The sequence below is a fragment of the Halichoeres trimaculatus genome, unplaced genomic scaffold, assembly GCF_033239565.1.
Source record: "Halichoeres trimaculatus isolate MK-OKI-2021-1 unplaced genomic scaffold, fHalTri1.1 fHalTri1_scaffold_12, whole genome shotgun sequence".
Lineage (NCBI taxonomy): Eukaryota > Metazoa > Chordata > Actinopteri > Labriformes > Labridae > Halichoeres > Halichoeres trimaculatus.
Window position 1 is genome coordinate 19,538,940 of NW_027437190.1, and position 18,760 is coordinate 19,557,699.

Sequence of the window (18,760 nt, forward strand, 5' to 3'; positions counted from 1 at the left end):
GTGTGTTTTTCTCAGCTGAAAACAATTCCTTGGATTTTGTAGTAATGGTAGACACTGGAGCTGAACTGTCTGGCAGAAAAGGGCAGAGCGACAGAGCATGGGTTAAGGGCTAAAACACGAGCGAAGGGCCAAAACATGAGCTTCAGGCCAAAACACGGGTTAAGCTGTTTATGATAATGTTCATTCCAACCCACATGCAGCAGTTGTTCTGGTCTGGTCTGTTCAAACTTGAAAGTCTATCAATAAAATGAAAAGTGAGGTTACGTTAGCTCTGTTAGGTAGATGAGTGCTAACAGGCCGTAACAAGGATTCACTATTATGACATGTTACATATATGTCTCAGAGCACCAGGCTGGCAGTAGCACTAAATATAGCTGATTACTAAACTATGGTACAAACTTACAAAGTTTGTTTGTTGTCATGTTTCAAACAACAGCGCTATGTAACTGTTGATAAATACATTACCTTGTTTCGCTGTGTCATGTAAAATGTTATCTTGAACAAAGAAAGGTAGTATTAAAAAGAAGATCTGATTCACTTTTCAAAACAAACCTTGTTAAGTCATCACAGCAGTGTGTGCACAATACTGGCCAAAGGTGTCGCTGCCACATCAAACAGATGGTCCTCACCATCTCTTTACTTAAGGAAATAAACCACACACACACAGGTCTCATAGTCCATGTGTTTTCTCATGTTCTGAGTGTTGTAAAGCAACATCTATCTTTTAACCAAATACTTGAAAGAGCAACTTCCAGATGTTAACAATGTGAATACTTTGGTAGGTATTCTATAATTACTTTGGTAAGTAGAATCGTAAGACCAGTTAGTTAAACAACAAAGCTGTTCATGTGTATTTTGCCCATGGGCAAACTACCAGGTTACAAAAAAGAAGTTTTCAATCTGTGTTTAACTGAAAGAACATGTGGTGGCAGCAGGTGGGTTGTACTTTGAGGAGTGGATCACACACTGTTACCAAACATTGAAGCAGTGGGGCATTTCAAACTAAGGTAGTGCAGCACAGAAAGTGTAAAAACTCCAACAGAGCAGACAAACATACCCTTCTCCTCTATGATGAAGGAAAACAGGAGAAGAAGAAAAGGTGCTAAAGAAAAATATGGAGCTGGGTAAGTGCAGAGAGCACAGTATATACTATTGATCTTACCTTTGGTGCTTCTAAGCAAGAAACCAATTTACAGCTAAGTCAGAACATTTAGCTTATGATGACACAAAGGTTTCAGTTTTAACTGTGCAGAGGAAGTGGGAGAAGTAACATGAGTGGGACCCAATCCTTCAAATGGGAAAATTCTCATTTAAAATAAAATCTAATCCATTAGTGAGCAACATGGGAAGTCATTCGGTCGGAAAATGGGATCCAATTCCCAAATGTGACAATATGTGGAATCCCTGGGCTGGGCTGAATGGGAAGCCATCCTTTTTTTCTGCTGGAGACACACAGCATCAGAGAGCTTAAAGCCCAGAGACAGAAGGACTGGCACTCCAGAGGGTTACGTATTGATGCATCAGACATGAAAAGAGGAAAATAATATGATTCAAAGTACAAAGATATATCATAAGAAAATGTTTATTAATTTCTCCATTAGCACTTTGTCATCATGAAACATGTAATAGGTGTGTAAACTGAAATAAAAAATTAAAAATTAAAAGGGCAAGCACAATCAGTTTAAAGATTTGGATTATATCTAAACAGAAAAAGAAAATATACAACTTGTTCATGTATTTGTCCTGTATTTGGTACTCAAATCTCTATTCATAATACCAGCAGTAAAAAGGTTTAAGGTATGGTAGCTGTGTGTGGTCGATCCCACTGCACTGGCCTGAGCACTTCACACCTCTATCTATCTATCTATCTATCTATCTATCTATCTATCTATCTATCTATCTATCTATCTATCTATCTATCTATCTATCTATCTATCTATCTATCTATCTATCTATCTATCTATCTATCTATCTATCTATCTACCTACCTACCTATCCATCCATCCATCCATCCATCCATCCATCCATCCATCCATCCATCCATCCATCCATCCATCCATCCATCCATCTATCTATCTATCTATCTATCTATCTATCTATCTATCTATCTATCTATCTATCTATCTATCTATCTATCTATCTATCTATCTATCTATCGTTTCAAAAACATTACATTTTCCGTGGCATATTTCTGGTCTAAGTGCTGAATAATTGGCTTCAGATATAACAGAGTAGACTGCCACATAATTAAACAATATTTTTCTGGAAAAGCCTTGCTCAGTTTTTCTGTCCATTATCAGAATTATCAAATAACACTCATTTCCCATTTATGAAAGTACAGTATTGAACCCATTTCTGCAATGAATGGGGACTAAATGCATCATGATGGTACAGCACACATTTTTAAAAGCTTCCTGATTATTATTGAAACCACTGAACGATAATGGGGCCGTGTCTGAGATCTGGAGGTTTTTTAATTCCTTTCCTCTGTTTGTTTGTGTCACCATCAGAGGATGAAGAACTATTAAAACTGAAACATCAGACAGTGAGACAGAAAGAAAAAGAATGATGGGGGAAGAAATGCTAAACAAAAATCAAAAGAGATTAGATGAGAAAAAGCAGTGATAAAGTTAGAGCTGATAACTTGAAGAAAATAGGAAGTAACAGAGAAAAAGACACAAAAAGGAGATGCAAAGAGCCAGAATAACTAAAATAATGAGACACTTTTCTTTCATATACAAAATGCATCTATATTTGGTCAGCTTCATTCTAACATCAGGTCACTTTATACAAGTTTTGTCTTCTGTTTAAAAACACAACAAAAACAACCAAATTCAGACATCTGTCTCTTTCCTCTCACATTACAATATGATTGGCTGCAGCAGCTTTGATTTATATTTTATGCGTAAGTTGTCTTAAACCTGGCTCAAAACAGTGTGACAAAAAAGGGAGACCATACATAGTCTGCAATGATTAGTCTTATAAGACCACCAAACAACCACTGCCTTTTTGAACAACCACTGTGATGACTTCCCACAGGCCCTGATGCTCTCTCCCTCACAAGCGCAGAGGGGGCAGAATATCGTGACAACACACTGTGTGTTTACACTGTAAACACACAGACTGAGATTACTCTAAATACCAAACAGCTGAATTCAGTATTATAAATCAAGTCGACAAAAGAAATTATGTAGAATTAGGTAACTAAGAGACAAACAAAAAATGTGTTTACTGATGATCCTCTCTGCATCAGAAAAATGGAAAACCAGACTGACTAGACTGTATCATATCTGTATCTGCAATCCCTATGACAGGAGAAGTCAGGCGGCTGTAGATCGATGGACTTCCTGTTAGAGCGTGCTGATGAAAGCTCTGGTCATGTGATCAATGTTAGCATTAATCTTGATACTTGAGAGTAAAATATTACTGCTGGCTGTCGATACATCAGCCTGCATGGACAAGCTGTGAGATTAATCAGAGGAACACACCGAAGCTCACATCAGTTAATGATGAGTACACATGCTGCACATTTCAGTGTACAAGCAGTGCAGGTTTGCCTTTAGTAGCAGGGATACTTTTTTATAGAAGTAAAAATTAGAGAACAAAACAAAGCACAAAGTCTGTGGTCACTGCTACAGCTGTAGAAAAACCGCAGACTGCCAGAGACACAGAAAACCACTGACATAAATGAACAGAACCTGGTGTACTCTCTCTGTCTCTCAGTAAAAGCTGTGCATGTTTGTAAGGATGTACATCTGTGTGTTTTGTGGATCAGTACACAAAGGATCTGGTTGGTCAAATTCTCCCACTCTATGAGCTCAAAGCAATTTGGCCAACAAACACACACCAGACACTCACACACACACACACACTTCATAGTGAAGAGTGATGAATGAAGACATCTGCGGCAGAGACAAGCAAAGCATCTCTTACTGAACATGCAGCTCAGTGAGTTTGTTAGTTGTTTGTGTGTGTAGGGTTAAACCTGCATCAGTTCGTTTATTGCCAGCTGGGAGTTATCCTACAGGAGGAACTTTCACCACAGACAAATGATTCCCTCATACAAGTTTCTTACAGTGACTGGAAAATCTAACACCTCTTAAAAACGTGTTACAAAAATCACTGTTAATCCCTCTTGTAAAGGGTAGTACAGGTTTCCTGAAGTGAGGTTGTATGAAGCATTTAAGGTAGGTGGTACAAAGCACAGCTAATAACAGTCAGCATGAGTCCTGTTGAGAGAAGAACCTTAGCCAAGGACCTCCTGTAAAAGTCAGTGCTGCTGACACACTTTAAATGCCTTTTTCATCACGACAAACTCAGATACACTCAATGTACAACATATCAGTAAAGAAAGAAGAGAGGATGAGAAAACCAGAAGATGGTTCCCCAAGAAACAAGGGGGCTTCCCAGATACAGTACATAGCATGGTGGCATAGTAAACCAGTCCAGTCACATCTATTCTCCCTCATAGGGTCTTATTAATGTATTTAAAGAAAGCTTTGGCATACCTAAGTAGCCAATAGGTAGCATAAAGATCTTCAAGCTAAACAATGGTCAAACCTCACAAAAACCTAAGACACCTTTGGCCAAATTCAACTCCCCAGATTAGAGACCGAAGGGCTGCCTAATATGGCCAAAATCCAACATTTCAATATTTATAGGCTATATTTTGATACAAGATGTATGTCTTCATATTCTTATTTCTCCTCTAAATCACTATATTAATGTTAAATCCAAGCCTTTGATGCATAAAATGACATCAGTAAAGCAGACCTTTTAGTTGGATTGTTAAAATTTGAATGCAAAAAGGGGGAATCTCAACCAGGTAAAGTTCAGCAAACCTTTTATTTTAAACCAAACTTTATGTATTTACATATTTGTAGTTCAAGTAAAATAATTCATTCAGTTTTATTCAACTGGCTGGTTATGTTATATTATATAATATAATATATTATTATATAATTTATTATTATCCTATATTGTATTATATTATTTTATATTACATTACACTTTGAAAAGATCATGAACTAAAGTTGGAGATAATATTACTTTCATTTCCATAAAGCAGCTACCTGGATATTGTTGGTCATGCTGAAAGGACTCTAGTGACTTTTGTCTTTAAGCATGGGGTCTGGTTCAAGTGGTAATCTGGATTTTACTGTCCATAGAGTATACTAAGAATTAGAAACCCATTCATGCACATGTTTTGGGGCTATTTTAGGCCAACTGTACATATTATACAATATTTACAACAGCCTCATAAAAGCCCAGTTTTGTATGCCAAACCATCTCTTAAAGTCTAACATTCTGTCACTTTGCAGCTTCTTTGGTCCCCCTTTAATAATAAATGATCTGCTCCTGTCAGTTTATCGCTTTGTCTTCCAGTAATTTATCTGACAATTTGCAGCATTTACCTTCTTGAAGTACATAATAATTATGAAGTAACAGGTTCTAGCATAAAAACAAACAATGAAAAGATGCAACCTAGGAAGTGAGGTGTTTTTTATTTTTGTTTTTATCTTTATGAGTGACCACAAAAACTGTATCATGCTCTTATTGTTTGAGCCTTTACCGACAGAGGATTTGTGTAAAATAGTGAAGCAGACTAGTTCCTGGTTTATAATTAGACTTTGCTGAGTTCATGTCAATAATATAGTAGCTAGTTATGGATAATTACCATAAAAATTTGGCATTAAATTTCTCTCTTGTGATTGTGCTGATAGACAAAGGGAAATCATTTCTATCAGGAGCAGTTTAGGTTGCAGAGGGACTGCAGAGAGCAGCAGCAGTGATGAGAATAATGTATCATTCACTTGGTAGAAAACTATTGAAGAGTTGTACGTCACAGAGAAGTCTATGAGTCTCCGTCTGTGTGTGTGTCCTGGCAAGAAAATGAGCTGCACCTAACAAATCATATTGCAGGTGAATGCAGTACAGCTCTGTCTGTTCATTCTTGTTTTCCATTTTTCTCTTTCAGTCTCTGTATCCGATCATTAGTGGCCTCCATTTCTTTCTCATACTCTGTCTTTTTCAGTATGTTTCTCCTCATCTCAGCTTTCTCTTTTCTCTGTCTTTTCTCTCACCTTGTCCTCGTTCGCTTCTCCACTCATGTTCAGTCACCCCGCTGAGCTCTCTCTCTGTATACGTCAGTCTCTCTCACACCCACACACCTCTCATCATTTCTTCAAAACAAGTGACATCTTCAATCTCATCCTCGCGGCATCTCCTCCTCCTCTCCTCCCATCCTTTCATCCTCCCTTTCCTTACCCCCTCCGAGTTAAAAGTCAACAAGTCTGTGTTGTTAATTTGGGGGACAGATTGTTTGCTTTGGGGGATGTTTGTCTGTTTGTGTGTGGCTCTAAATCTGTGTCCTGTACAGTCAAGGATTTAATCAGTTAGATCTTCCTCCTAAATCATCCCAAGGTGGTGTAAGGAGCAAGGAGGCAGAGATGGTGCTGATATATTATCAGCTGCACGAACACCGCTTTCTACACTAACAGATGTGTGAACACCAGAATGCAGACATGTCACTTTGCGTGACTCTAACTTGTATGATTCATTCATGAGTGGGTAGAGGGACAGTATAGATTCAAATTAACATAAGAACAAAAAAGTCTAACTACGGGTGAGAACAACATCCTCTGCTATTAGAATCAAGCAATACCCAGTCTCAGTCATTCATGCTGCCCTTTCTGTCATAATATTCACTCAGCAAAGCAAAGACTACTTTTATTTCGTTTTCAAAACATAACCACCAGTGGTCTTACTAACAGTGCTATCCAAGGCTGGTGGCAAACTGAGTTCATGTTAAACAATCTGACCTTAGAGTGCGGCAGCTTTTGTGTGTATGAAGGTTGAAAATATGCTAAATCTCAAGAGAAGTCTTAGTCCTTCTGTAGAGGAACACAGTCAGATTGACCAATGCAAAGCGTTTTTGCTGATGGATACCTACCAGTCATGCCTGGAGGGGTTTTCAAGAATTTCCCATTGAAATTTTGGATCACCACGTCACACTTTTCTGTTGACTCCATCCTGACAGAAACAAAAAAATATAGAAACAGGGGTTACTTAATCCTTGTGCTTCTGTTTTACAAACATAAAAGGAACCGTGGCTCTTGAAAAGTGTGCCAATGTGTGTTTGTTGAATATGTGAGAATGCAAATGTGTCCCACATTACAGCAGGTGCATTCCATACTTGCCTATTTATGCACTTGTGTGTCCTTATATTTCTGGCCAAAATTCTTTAAGCATATATGAATGTGTGTGTGTGTGTGTGTGTGTGTGTGTGTGTGTGTGTGTGTGTGTGTGTGTGTGTGTGTGTGTGTGTGTGTGTGTGTGTGTGTGTGTGTGTTTTCTACAGGTTTTCCTCTCCTTTGTCCTGGGTTAAAAGCTCCATTCAGTCTGATCTGTTGTGTGTCATGTCCTCTTTGTCTGCCCCTATTCAGCTCTGCTCACCCAATCACAGCTCAATGACTAATTGCCGGCTTGGCAAGCAAAAGCTGGTGTGTGTGGTTGTGTGTGTGTGTGTGTGTGTGTGTGCGTGTGTGTGCATGGCTCTGCATGTGTGCGTGTGTGTGCATGGCTCTGCATGTGTCTCGGGTTTTCTTCACATAGCAAGTGACCCTGAATGGAGCCTTGACTGCATTCTAATCACTGGCACACTCTGCTGTGTAAACGAGAAGACCCACACACACAAACACTACACACACCTACGCGCATGCATGTACACACACACACACACACACGACAATGAAAGGGAACAGGAATGTGGAATTAGTCCTTAGGTTCTAAATGGTGGGAGTCAGCTTAAAGTAACGGGCTTCCTGTTATTGAGGAAATGATTCTTTCTTGACCATATTGTGCTGGTTTGCTTCTGTTTCATTTGGGGTCTGATAAGTAGTTAAACTTGCACATGTCAATACAATTTGATGTAGACATTCCAATAAAAACCATGGCTGTCAGCAGGAAAAAAAATGGGTACAAAACTCAACCCAGGGAATTTAAATCTAAGCTGGTCTGGTTAGCCTGCTGCTGCTTCTGTGGCACGTCTTTTCTTCGTTTGTTGCTTACAGGCTGTCACTGTAACAATTTTATCTCAGTTGCAGTTATTGCACCGCTTAGGTAAATAGTAAAAAATGATTTTTTTTTCTTTCCATTCTTTTTTTTTTTTTTTGATAAATGTGGTTCTGAACCTGAAGTTCCTTTTGCTTTCCCCATATTTAATTAGCAATTAAATTAATATTTGATATCATTAACCCTGCTCTTTCTCCCTTGAACTCTTGCACCACACATTGTCAAGGAATGTTTTCCTGTAGTGTAGCTCGAGGTGGACAGAAACCTGCAACACAAAAGTTCAAAAACTAACATTATCTTGATATTCAGCATGAAGACAGAGAGTGAGAACCATTATTCTGATAACCCTCTGACATATGGGGTTTTTCCTATTTTAAGAGCAGGAGGGAAAGACTGTCGGTCAGCAGCTTGATTATTTTCCATGTTTTTTCAGTGTTTTGCAGCAATGTTGTCTGTGGCCTTGCATCCCACTAAATTGTTGGGGTTTCAGTGGACAGGCTTATTAGTAGATGAAATACATATATATATATATATATATATATATATATATATATATATATATATATATATATATATATATATATATCACAACAGGTCAGGACTGACCCACTGAGGTTACACTAGGTACATTTCTCATTACTAACGATCAACACATCTTCAGCTAAGACTTTCTGTGCTCACCTTGCAAAGCCGACTCCTCTGCTCAGGCCATTGGCGTCCCTCAGTATCCTTGTGGAAATGACGTGACCAAAAGGCTTCAGCATGTTCTCCAGCTCCTGCTCATCCATGGACAAAGGCAGGTTGGAGATGTAAAGATTGGTTGGGTCTTGCTCCTGTTGCTGTTTAGATAGAGACAAGACACAGGGTGTAAGAATATTTGGCACAAAAACTGGGTGCTGTTTAAATTTCCTTTTCTGTATCTATGAAAGTGATCCGTGATAGTTTCATAATGAATGCATGTTTTCCTTGAAAGCCTGACAGAAAAATTAAAAAATATAACTGAGAATTAAACTTCACAACTACACAGATCAGCGGTTCATATTCACTGAAAATAACTAAAGGCAAACAAGGAATGCCCTTGTGTGGAGCTAAAATGTTTTTCCTCTTAGTTTCTTAAATACTCAGAATGAAGACAGAAAAATGAAGGACTTGCCCTTACGTCCACTAAAAGCTGGTTTTTGCAGAAGTGAATGCATTAAAGGTTAAGGCAGTGGCATTCAAGTTTTATTTCCATATTTATGAGTGAATTTCCCAAAGAAACATTTCTGTGAATAGAACTCAAGTGGCAAAACTCTCCTCAAAAGAGGAATAAACATTTCATAGAAAAGGCAGAGCTCCGGCTTCACGCTCAGAAGCCCTGGAGCACCCAGGAAAAATAAAAACCCTCAGGATTTAAAGACATTGATTCAGCTGAATTCAGTTTTTCACAAAAAGGGCCTTCATATAGTTAGTTTAACTAGTGCGCTTCAATTATTTCAGTCCTGCTTAGCACCAAAGTGTGAGTGTGTGTGTGTGTGTGTGTGTGTGTGTGTGTGTGTGTGTGTGTGTGTGTGTGTGTGTGTGTGTGTGTGTGTGTGTGTGTGAGTGTGTGTGTGTGTGTGTGTGTGTGTGTGTGTGTGTGTGTGTGTGTGTGTGTGTTTGTCAGCTGAAGAAGTATTGATGCAGGAGAGGATTTAATAGAGGCAGCAGTTTGTTACTGAGGCAGTCAGAGAGGAAGAGTTCAGAAGGGAGAAACAGATTGGTCTTTTTAAAAATCACTAAGATATTTCAAGACATCATCACACTTTTTTATAAAACTTTTTGAATAATCCAGTCACTGGGTAATAAATCTGAAGTCAAAAGTGACGTCAGGGACAACCTCATCATTCACAGGTTATATTAAACAAATCAAGACAGAAGTGTGGCATAATCCACCTGTGCCTGTTGACACTGTGGTAAAATGTTAGTTATTCCATCAGGTTGATGGTGAAAGTCAGGGAGTAATGACTATATGAGAGCTGAGATGTGGGAGCCACTGGAGGACATACTGGGCCTCAACCATTTGTGATTGAGAAAAGTAGAGCAACATCCTGTCCTACCAAACAATAGCAGAACTTGTGAGTAAATCTGAAACAGGATAATGTACAGTGATAAACACATCACATATTGTTGCTAGGTGCCGCCCTGTTGGCTATGGCTGCCTTCTGCAGCAGCTCTCTCTTCTTTGTCCGTTTCTTATAATTTTTTTCTTCTCTTTTTCGTAATCTTTGTATTTGGAGTTGATTATTACTTTGTATGGCTCATTTGTTGGTCATGGACACCAAACTTTTTGTGGTTTCAGCGATATTTTTACTACTTTTTCTCCTGTGTTTGTCTGGAGATTATACATGTAACCATGGCTGCATTGTTTACATGTGAATTCAGTTGTTAGCAGCCTGTAGCATGCCAATGCTAACTGGTGTAAGGCCTGATGTCTTCCCACAAGGTGAGGAGAAGGAGGTAAGGATGATGTGCTGGTTCTCGTGTGAGCTAAGAAGTGACGACATCGACCTGTCCTTCCATCCATTGTTATCGGGAAAGTAAGATCTACCTCCAATAAGATGGACGAGCTAGCCAAGCTAACCCAGCAACAGAGGGAATACCAGAGGGCAGAGTAGCATCATGCTATTCACAGACATGGCTAACAGAGCTAACATCAGACATCAACACTATGTTGGAAGAGCTTCACCTGCTGTGAGCAGACAGGATCCAGGAGACAGAGACTGAACAGACTGCTGAAGAAGCTCAGTCCTGGACCCTGTGGAGGTGGAGGCTGGCTGAACTGGAGAATGATGGACGAGCTGTCATCATCTATTTTCTTATAGACCTTTTTGCACTTTCTATACACTTTCTTACTTTTGTTTTCTTGATTGCTGCTGTGACTTCAAATTTGTTGTGCTTGTTACAATGACAATAAAGTTCTATTCTATTTCATTACCAATACAAGATCTCTCAAAGAAAACTAGTTATCAAATTTGACACACACCAGAACCTGCCCTGGCATACCTTATCAAAAAGCAACTCATACAAGTCTAATGTGTCATATCGCTGAAATTCTACTCATTTCATGTGCTCTCATCCCCCAAAAAACATAAGCTATAGAGTGTAACTAAATCAAGTACAGAGCAGTCACAAATAATAGAAGTGATTCTGCTTCTGTCATCGAAAACAATCGAGTATGAAACAATGGTAGTTTGCTATGCTATAAGGTTTAAGCTGCATGTAAAAAATTCAACATGTTTAGCTTGGTTTTAGCACTGTGGCGAAGAGATATATACATTTCTGTATGCTTGTGTCTTACTGGGTGAATACTTGTGTGACAGAGTGACAAAAACGGCCGCCCTATGAGGCTCATTTTGAGCATAAATATTTCTTTTCTCCATGGAGGATTTTCCTTTGCATGCAGCCGAGTCGTTTGATTTCCAGAGTGGGAGTTCCACTTCTGGCCGACTGTGACCAAAGCCATCTATGTAATCAGTGACTCAGAATAATCAGAGCAGCTCCACTGAAGGAGGCTGAAATATTTCGACTTTCTCTCTCAGGCTGGATATCTCTCTTCGTCAGCAGGGATTTTCCTTTGGCACAGAGTCCGACACAGAGAGAGGCACAGTTGTCTTCCCACACATGGCAACTGGCTTTTAATGTTATCTTCTACATTTGCGTGCATGAACGTGTGTGACTGTGTGTGTATGTGCCTGTTAATACAAGCAGTGACAGGCGAAAGCAGCAACATCAAAGGCGTAGAGTCATATGTAACAGCTGTGGAGCCTGTCATTGATCTTAGACTCATTTTCCTGACAGAGTGAGATCACTGAAATCACCATCAAACCCTTCTACTTTTACTGACCTCCTTTTCAACACGACCATTAAAACTTTGCTTTTAACTTTGCCATTTCTCAAGTCGGTCTTCAAACAAACAACGGCCAGGTGTTCTTATCAACAAAGTTGTTTTGGCTGGCTTCGTGCAGAAGAAGAGGAGGATGAAGCCTCTTTACTTCAACGTAAAATCAACATGACACTACCTTTACCCTACCCTTTGTTATCATAATTTTCAGGAGTAGCCGACTCTACTAGCTGCCAAAGAATTTCTTCTCCCAAAGAGCAAGAGGGGGATATGATCCCTTTTTCCTGTTTATTTATTCCCTCAGCAAACATTTTCTCCAAGTTTACAATCTCCATCAACAGTTCTAGTCTTTTTCGATGCAGCATGGTGTTCACTATTTCTGGTTGTGGTCCCGTTTCCCCCCTAAAGATTAAAACAGTTGCTGCCATGGAAACAACAGCAACCTGCCAACCAGGATAAAGATGTAATAATTCTGTCAAATCACAGTTACCCGTGGCACCAAACAACAATGATAACCATGGCCCTAATATCAAACATAGGGATTTGCAATGGTGGTCTTTTAGCCAATAGGTAATGTTTCTTAATGCCTTTCATTTTTTTTACATTTAACATTTTCTGATACATTGTTGTCTATATACAGGAATACTCCCCTATTCCCTTATTTGTAGCCCACACAACCCAAATCATGAAATTCATTACAACAGTACCATTAATAGTCTTAAAAATAACAAAAGTAGAAATAACTCTGGTTCAAGCATAGCCATTACAAAAAGAAAAGGACAGAAAATTAGCTGAATAAAATTAAAAAATGGGATGAAATAGCTAGCCACACACACACACACACACACACACACACACACACACACACACACACACACACACACACACACACACATATATATATATATCAAACACACATCAAAAGAGGTAATAGAATGGCTAAATCAGGTTAGAATTAAGGCTTCAGAATGGCCTTTGACTTAAATCCCAATGACAACATGTGGACAATGCTGAAGCAACAAATTCATGTCAGAAAGCCAACAACTGAACTGCACCAATTCCGCCAAGAGGAGCGGTCAAAGATTCAACCAGAAACTTGCCAGAATCTTGTGGATGGCTTCTTAAAGGTCCTAATGGAAGTGAAAATGGCAAAGGGACATGTAAACCAATATTAGCATTGCTGTATGTATATTTCTGACCCAGCAGATTTGGTCATTTTTTCTGTTAATCCATAATAAAGTTATAAAAGCACCAAACTTCATGACTGCTTCTTGTGACAAAGAAGCATCTGTTCCAATCACTCCATCAGAGAAAAACCAGAAATGTAGAAATAACTGGAGAATAACTCAAGAGAGCCATGACATTATGCTATCTACAAGTGTATGTAAACTTTTGACCACAACTGTATGTATACATTCAGATACAACATCTACAAATTTACACATTTGAACATATATACAAACTCACAAACGGGCAAAATCTGTACAATAAGCAGTAACACAAAACTAACTTTGCCAAAAAAAAATTGTCTACACCATTGCTTTGATTTTGAGTCTCCTCACTGTATGACCCATTTCAGAAGCTCTCCAAGATTGTTAAAGACTTGCCCCACTTTCTAATTAACAGACCCAGTCTTCCTTTTTTTCTGATACAATTTCAAATGTTGGCTACTCCACTCATCTCTGCAGCTCATTCTTGTATTCAGTGTTCCCCTTTCATTCTTCTATCCCCTGACCAGAATCTGTCTGCCGATCATGAGTTTGCAGCCAACATATAATGTTCCCAACCCATGAGGACTACTAAATCCTGTCTGTCAAATCTCAGAGAGATTATCTTTGATAATCAGTGTCAAGTAACATTTAAAAACTCCTTCTGAATCGGTTCGTAAACCTATGTGTATGTACAGAATAAAGACTGTACATGGACTTATGCAGCCCATTTTTAAGGGGCCCTCTTTTCTGTTTGTTTATATAAGAGGAATGATTATAGCAAGAAACTCCAATTTTATTGATTACACAGGCACCTGAGTATTGTTTGAAATGGAGACTTGAGAAATTCTGAAGTTTTTCTTTCATTGCTAAAAATGGTATAACCTCATGAATAACAGCTGGGTTAAGAATCTTGCTTGACAACAAGTACGCACAATCCAAAAATAACATTATTTTTTTTATTTATTTAAATTAGGACAAAGCATATTAATCAACATATCAGCAAAAGCTTCAATGTAAATATGCCAGAGTTAGCACAATAGCTAAAAGCCTCATTAATCAGCTTAAGCTGATTAATGATTATTTCTGTCAGCAATACAGGAAACAACAGTCAATGGTAATGTGATAAATCATTTTTCAATTCAAAGACAATCAATTGAGCACATCTAGTCTTGCTTTTGTATGAGTCCAATGCAGAAGGCATGATTTTTTCATTAAAATCTAACAAAAATATGTCTGCAGTATTTCCCTTTATACTCAAACACCTGAACATTATCCGAGAAGTAATTAAATGTTAACAACAACATACTTGAAAAGAAAAGCAGTTAAGCAGTGTGAAAATGAGTGTGTTTAAGAGACAGGATAGCTGTTGAGATAGTCGAACATGTGTTGCATCTGAGTCTGTGGGAGCTTCCTGTTCCTGGAATCAAGATATATATTCAAGTTTGCAGAAGCCAACAAACAACTGCCTCATGAGACCATGTTTACACCCAGCGACAAACTGCAGCACACTGGTTGTATTCAGTGTGATTGTGCAATGCAAAATAAGAAATAATAGGAAAACAGCATAGTAATAAGACCTTGGTTAACAAACAAGGAATTTACATATCGGGCTACAGCAAGAAACCTTGATGATAAAAAGGATAACTTTAAGGCAAAACAGTGTATACCAAAGGAAAGATTCAGCAGCAAGAAGAAAGCTGATAAATCTCAAGCAAATAGAGGTACCACTGCACATCCAAGTTACAAGTTAATTCACTGTTTAAATAGCAGGAGGAACCAAAGCAGCACCAATGCCCTGTCACTACTCTTTTAAGTCCCTGAGTTTCTGTCATTCAAATAAATTAGCTCCAGAGCAAACCTGAGGCTATACTCCACTGTGCTTTTAACTCTGGACTTTGTCATTGTTCACAATAACTTGCTCATTTTGACAAAAAGGATTTCCATTTCCAGTCCACGGCTGCTTTGTAGCAGCAATATTTCCCTGGTCATGTCTGGAGGCGGCATGGACAGAATCCTGCGTGTCCTCCCTGTTTGCAAGCCATAGAAAGATTAAACGGTATAACAGAAGATTTCCTACCCCTGTGGTCAGTGCGGTTACAAGCTAGTTTCATCCAAACACAATATGTCTTAAACACAATCTCATAGTGGGTTTTCCAATTTCAGCAAAAAGCATGTCAGCTGTTTTGTTTCACACACATTTTCCGTACAGTTTGCAGTTACTGTAACAAGGCTACTGACGCCATAACATCTCCTCTGCTGCTCCAGTTTCTGATGATAACATCTGCTGCTGTCTGAAAATCCTTAGTTTTATTGGTGTCATTTGTTCTGTCTCAATCCAGGGAAATCAAGAGTATGATGGTTGCAAAATCAACAGGGGCATCGTGGTGGGCTATTGAAACCACATTGCACTTCAATAACACCATCTCAAAACACAGTTGGCTGTAAAACCATTTATTTGCACGAGTACTTCTGGGGTGTAAAGTTAAAGTGCTTTGGAGCACCCACATGTGAATGAACTCTGCTTGACTTTGCTCAAAGTTTCTGTTGCATAAAGTTACTTTGCGGTGATCTTTCACTCTGCGTGTTGCAAATGACTCACCTCTCTCTCTCTTTCTCTGTCCCTTCTCTTCCTCCATATCTCTTTCCCTCTCACGCTCTCTCTCTGTAACATCTGTCATGAGCTGGAAACAGCTTCACACCAACTGTGCCTTTCTCCCTGACTGTGTGGCCTGTCTGCCAGCCAGTCAGCTTGTGTTTTCAGCCCCATTAAACCTCATTGCTGCATCATTACGACATACTCGCACCTCTTATCGTGCTACTTCCTGGTTACCCTGCGATGCAATGACACCTGCTGTAAAGCCGGAGGGTAAAGAGAGGGCAAAGTAATGGTTAAATACCTGTGGAAAAAAAAGCACTTGCTGGATCTGCATGCAAGACAGATGGATGTTAGCCGAGATGATTCTTGAATGTCACATTTCTTTGCAGTCTCTTTTGCATCCCAAATAGCAACACTTCACATCAGAAATGACACATCACAGCCTCCCACCTACCTAAAGTGAAAGATGCAGGTATTGAAAATGGATGTATAGAAGGACAGGAAACATGGAATGAATACTGGGGACCAGAAATGCTTTGAAAACATCTCCCAGAGCACTCTCTTAAAGAAGCAGTATGTGATTAGGGAAATGAGACTTTCTCTTCATTATGTCTAAACTCCTTTTTTGTACCTTTCAGGCTTGTGTTATGCGTAAATCCTGCTCATTTCCTCTTTTAATCCACCTTTTCTTCCTTCCCCTTTGCCCTCCTTCAGCCCTCCTCTCTATCCTTAACTTCTTTCTTTCTCATGCTCACCCTCCTCTTCTAGTCCTCTCCTTTTCTCTCCTACTTGCTATTCTCCCTTCCTCTTCCTCAGATTAAAACCTAATCTCCTATAATGGTAGCCGTCCTGGCTAAAATGCTATCTGAATGCTTAATTAATATTTAAAGAGCAGAATGTTCCTCCCCCGCTTCTTTTCCCTTTCCACTTGCCTCCTTGCTCTTTTCCATTCCTCCATTTCTTACATTTTCCCCACTCACCACCCCCATCTCCATTCTCCGTCATTTCCATTCATCCCTCACAGCTCCCTCTGTCTCTCTCTCTGCATTTCCTCCATCGTCCTCCTCCTCAAGCCAAGTTCTAATCTTTCATAATGATTGTCTGGGTGTCTAAACTCCCTGTAACGGCTTAATCAATACTTAATGAACATACCATAAATACTTTATGAACCCTAAACCCTGAAATCCCCAGGGTTTCATTAGCCATGGAGATATACACTTTTCTCCGTCTACAAGATGACTGGAGGCTCGCTGAAATCAACACTTGGATACTGATTACCTCATCATTTAGTCTCTGGTCAGTTCTTATTACTACAGGGATGGTGTTTGGCTGCTGTTGCCTCTAATAAAGACGTGTTTGCTCTTGTGTAGTCACTTGAGCGTAAAGACAGACATCTCTATATAAGATGTTTTTCAAGTTACTTATCTGACTGATGTTTTTTCTTTCAGCACTAAGTCTCTCTTTCCTTGACCTGCAAGTGACTCCGATCTTTTCACCTCCACATGGCTGAGTTAGTTTTGGTGTTGGGGTTAACTACATGTGAGTGCATTACAAGAAACAGCATTTAGGGGTGCTGATGACCTTAAGCAATTTAAGCATGCACCCGATAAACTGATATATACTCATTTCAATGCTCGCTGGTTTGACTTCCGGCCTTATCTGTGCTTTCTTATGGCTGCATGGCTCAGTTGTTTTTTTGGTTGAGTTCAACTACACAAGCATGTAAATAAACATTAAAATTATTACATTAACACTTATACAACCAAGTAATTTGGTTGGACAAGAGGCACTATTTGAGTGCTGGTAAACAGTACAACAGCACAAAGAACTTTAAAGTGGTAATTTATTACTTCACTGGTAAAAACATTTCAAGGTCTCTACAGAAGGACACTGTTGAAAAGAACCAACTATTTCGAGGGTTCACAAAGTGTGGTCATATGAATGTTTACCGGACAGTGGTTTGTTCAGAGATGAAGAGATGAAAAAGTGGCAAAGCACGCTCACTGACACCCACTGTTGTGAGGAAGCAAATGACTGGAGAGCAGATCTTTTTTATGTTTCTTTGCTCATGACAACTTTTTACTGGTTACAAAGTGACAAGGTAAAGTATGTTTTAACAGTTATATGATGCATTTGTTTGAAATGTGACAACAAGCAAACTCTGTAAACTCAGTTTTTACGGTAGTTTAGTAGCTGGCAGAGACATCTGAGACATCTGGAACATGTAATGTTTTTGATCCTGGTTATGTCTTTTCAGTGTTTATCTACCAACTTCAACCTCACCAAGCAGAGCTAATGTAACCTCACTCTTCATTTTGTTGATATACTCTCTAGTCTGAAAAGACCACTGCAGAATAACTAAACGAACATTATCACAACAGTTTAGTCTATGGTTTAGCCTGTGCTCTTTCCCTCTATTGTTTCACTTTCAACTGCTCTTTTGCCTTTTTCTTTTCGACAGTTCCGATTCAAGTGTCCACCATTACAACAAAGCTAATCCAAGAAATCCCTTTCAGCAGAGGAAAACAGATCTCTCTCTTGTCACTGCTCAAATTTGCAGGCCAATTTCGTGTTGTCCTAGGAACTTCAAAGTGCTGTAAATCAATCTGGTTGTGAGCAACTCGTCCTATATAACCTATTTTGGCACTGATAATCTTATTTTAAGTTGCAAACTACAATCAGGCATATTCCTGAAAGTGAGACTTTTTCAGGATTACTTAAGAAGTCTTCACAGGGACTTCAACACAACACAGTATGGGTTATGGCAAAATTTTGAGGACTCGATGATGGGAAAGAAAACATCTCAGACTCAGACATTAGCACCTGTTGAGTTAAATATTAACAATAGCTGCTAAGTTGTCTGACCTAAGAAGACCCCTTTCTTTAGTGGATCAGATACAATATCTTTTTAAAAATTATTTTAAAAAGTCTTTAATCCAAATATGTTTGGATTAATGTGGCACAGATAGTTTATCAGTTGACCCATAAAAAAAACAAAAAACAAAAAACACAAAACAA

The 18,760-nt window shown here is 39.0% G+C and overlaps 1 protein-coding gene across 3 annotated transcripts in view; it reads right to left on the reverse strand.

The window, feature by feature from the left end:
- The window catches only part of LOC141800785 (RNA-binding motif, single-stranded-interacting protein 3-like), a 171,688-nt gene that overhangs the window by 36,043 nt on the left and 116,885 nt on the right, over positions 1-18,760 (reverse strand). For all 3 annotated transcript variants that reach the window (XM_074683569.1, XM_074683566.1, XM_074683568.1), the window contains exons 5-6: positions 8,755-8,912; positions 6,953-7,032 (exon numbers count right to left, since the gene is read on the reverse strand). In XM_074683569.1, coding sequence (XP_074539670.1) covers positions 6,953-7,032; positions 8,755-8,912 — 238 coding nt within the window. The remainder of the gene's footprint in view (positions 1-6,952; positions 7,033-8,754; positions 8,913-18,760) is intronic.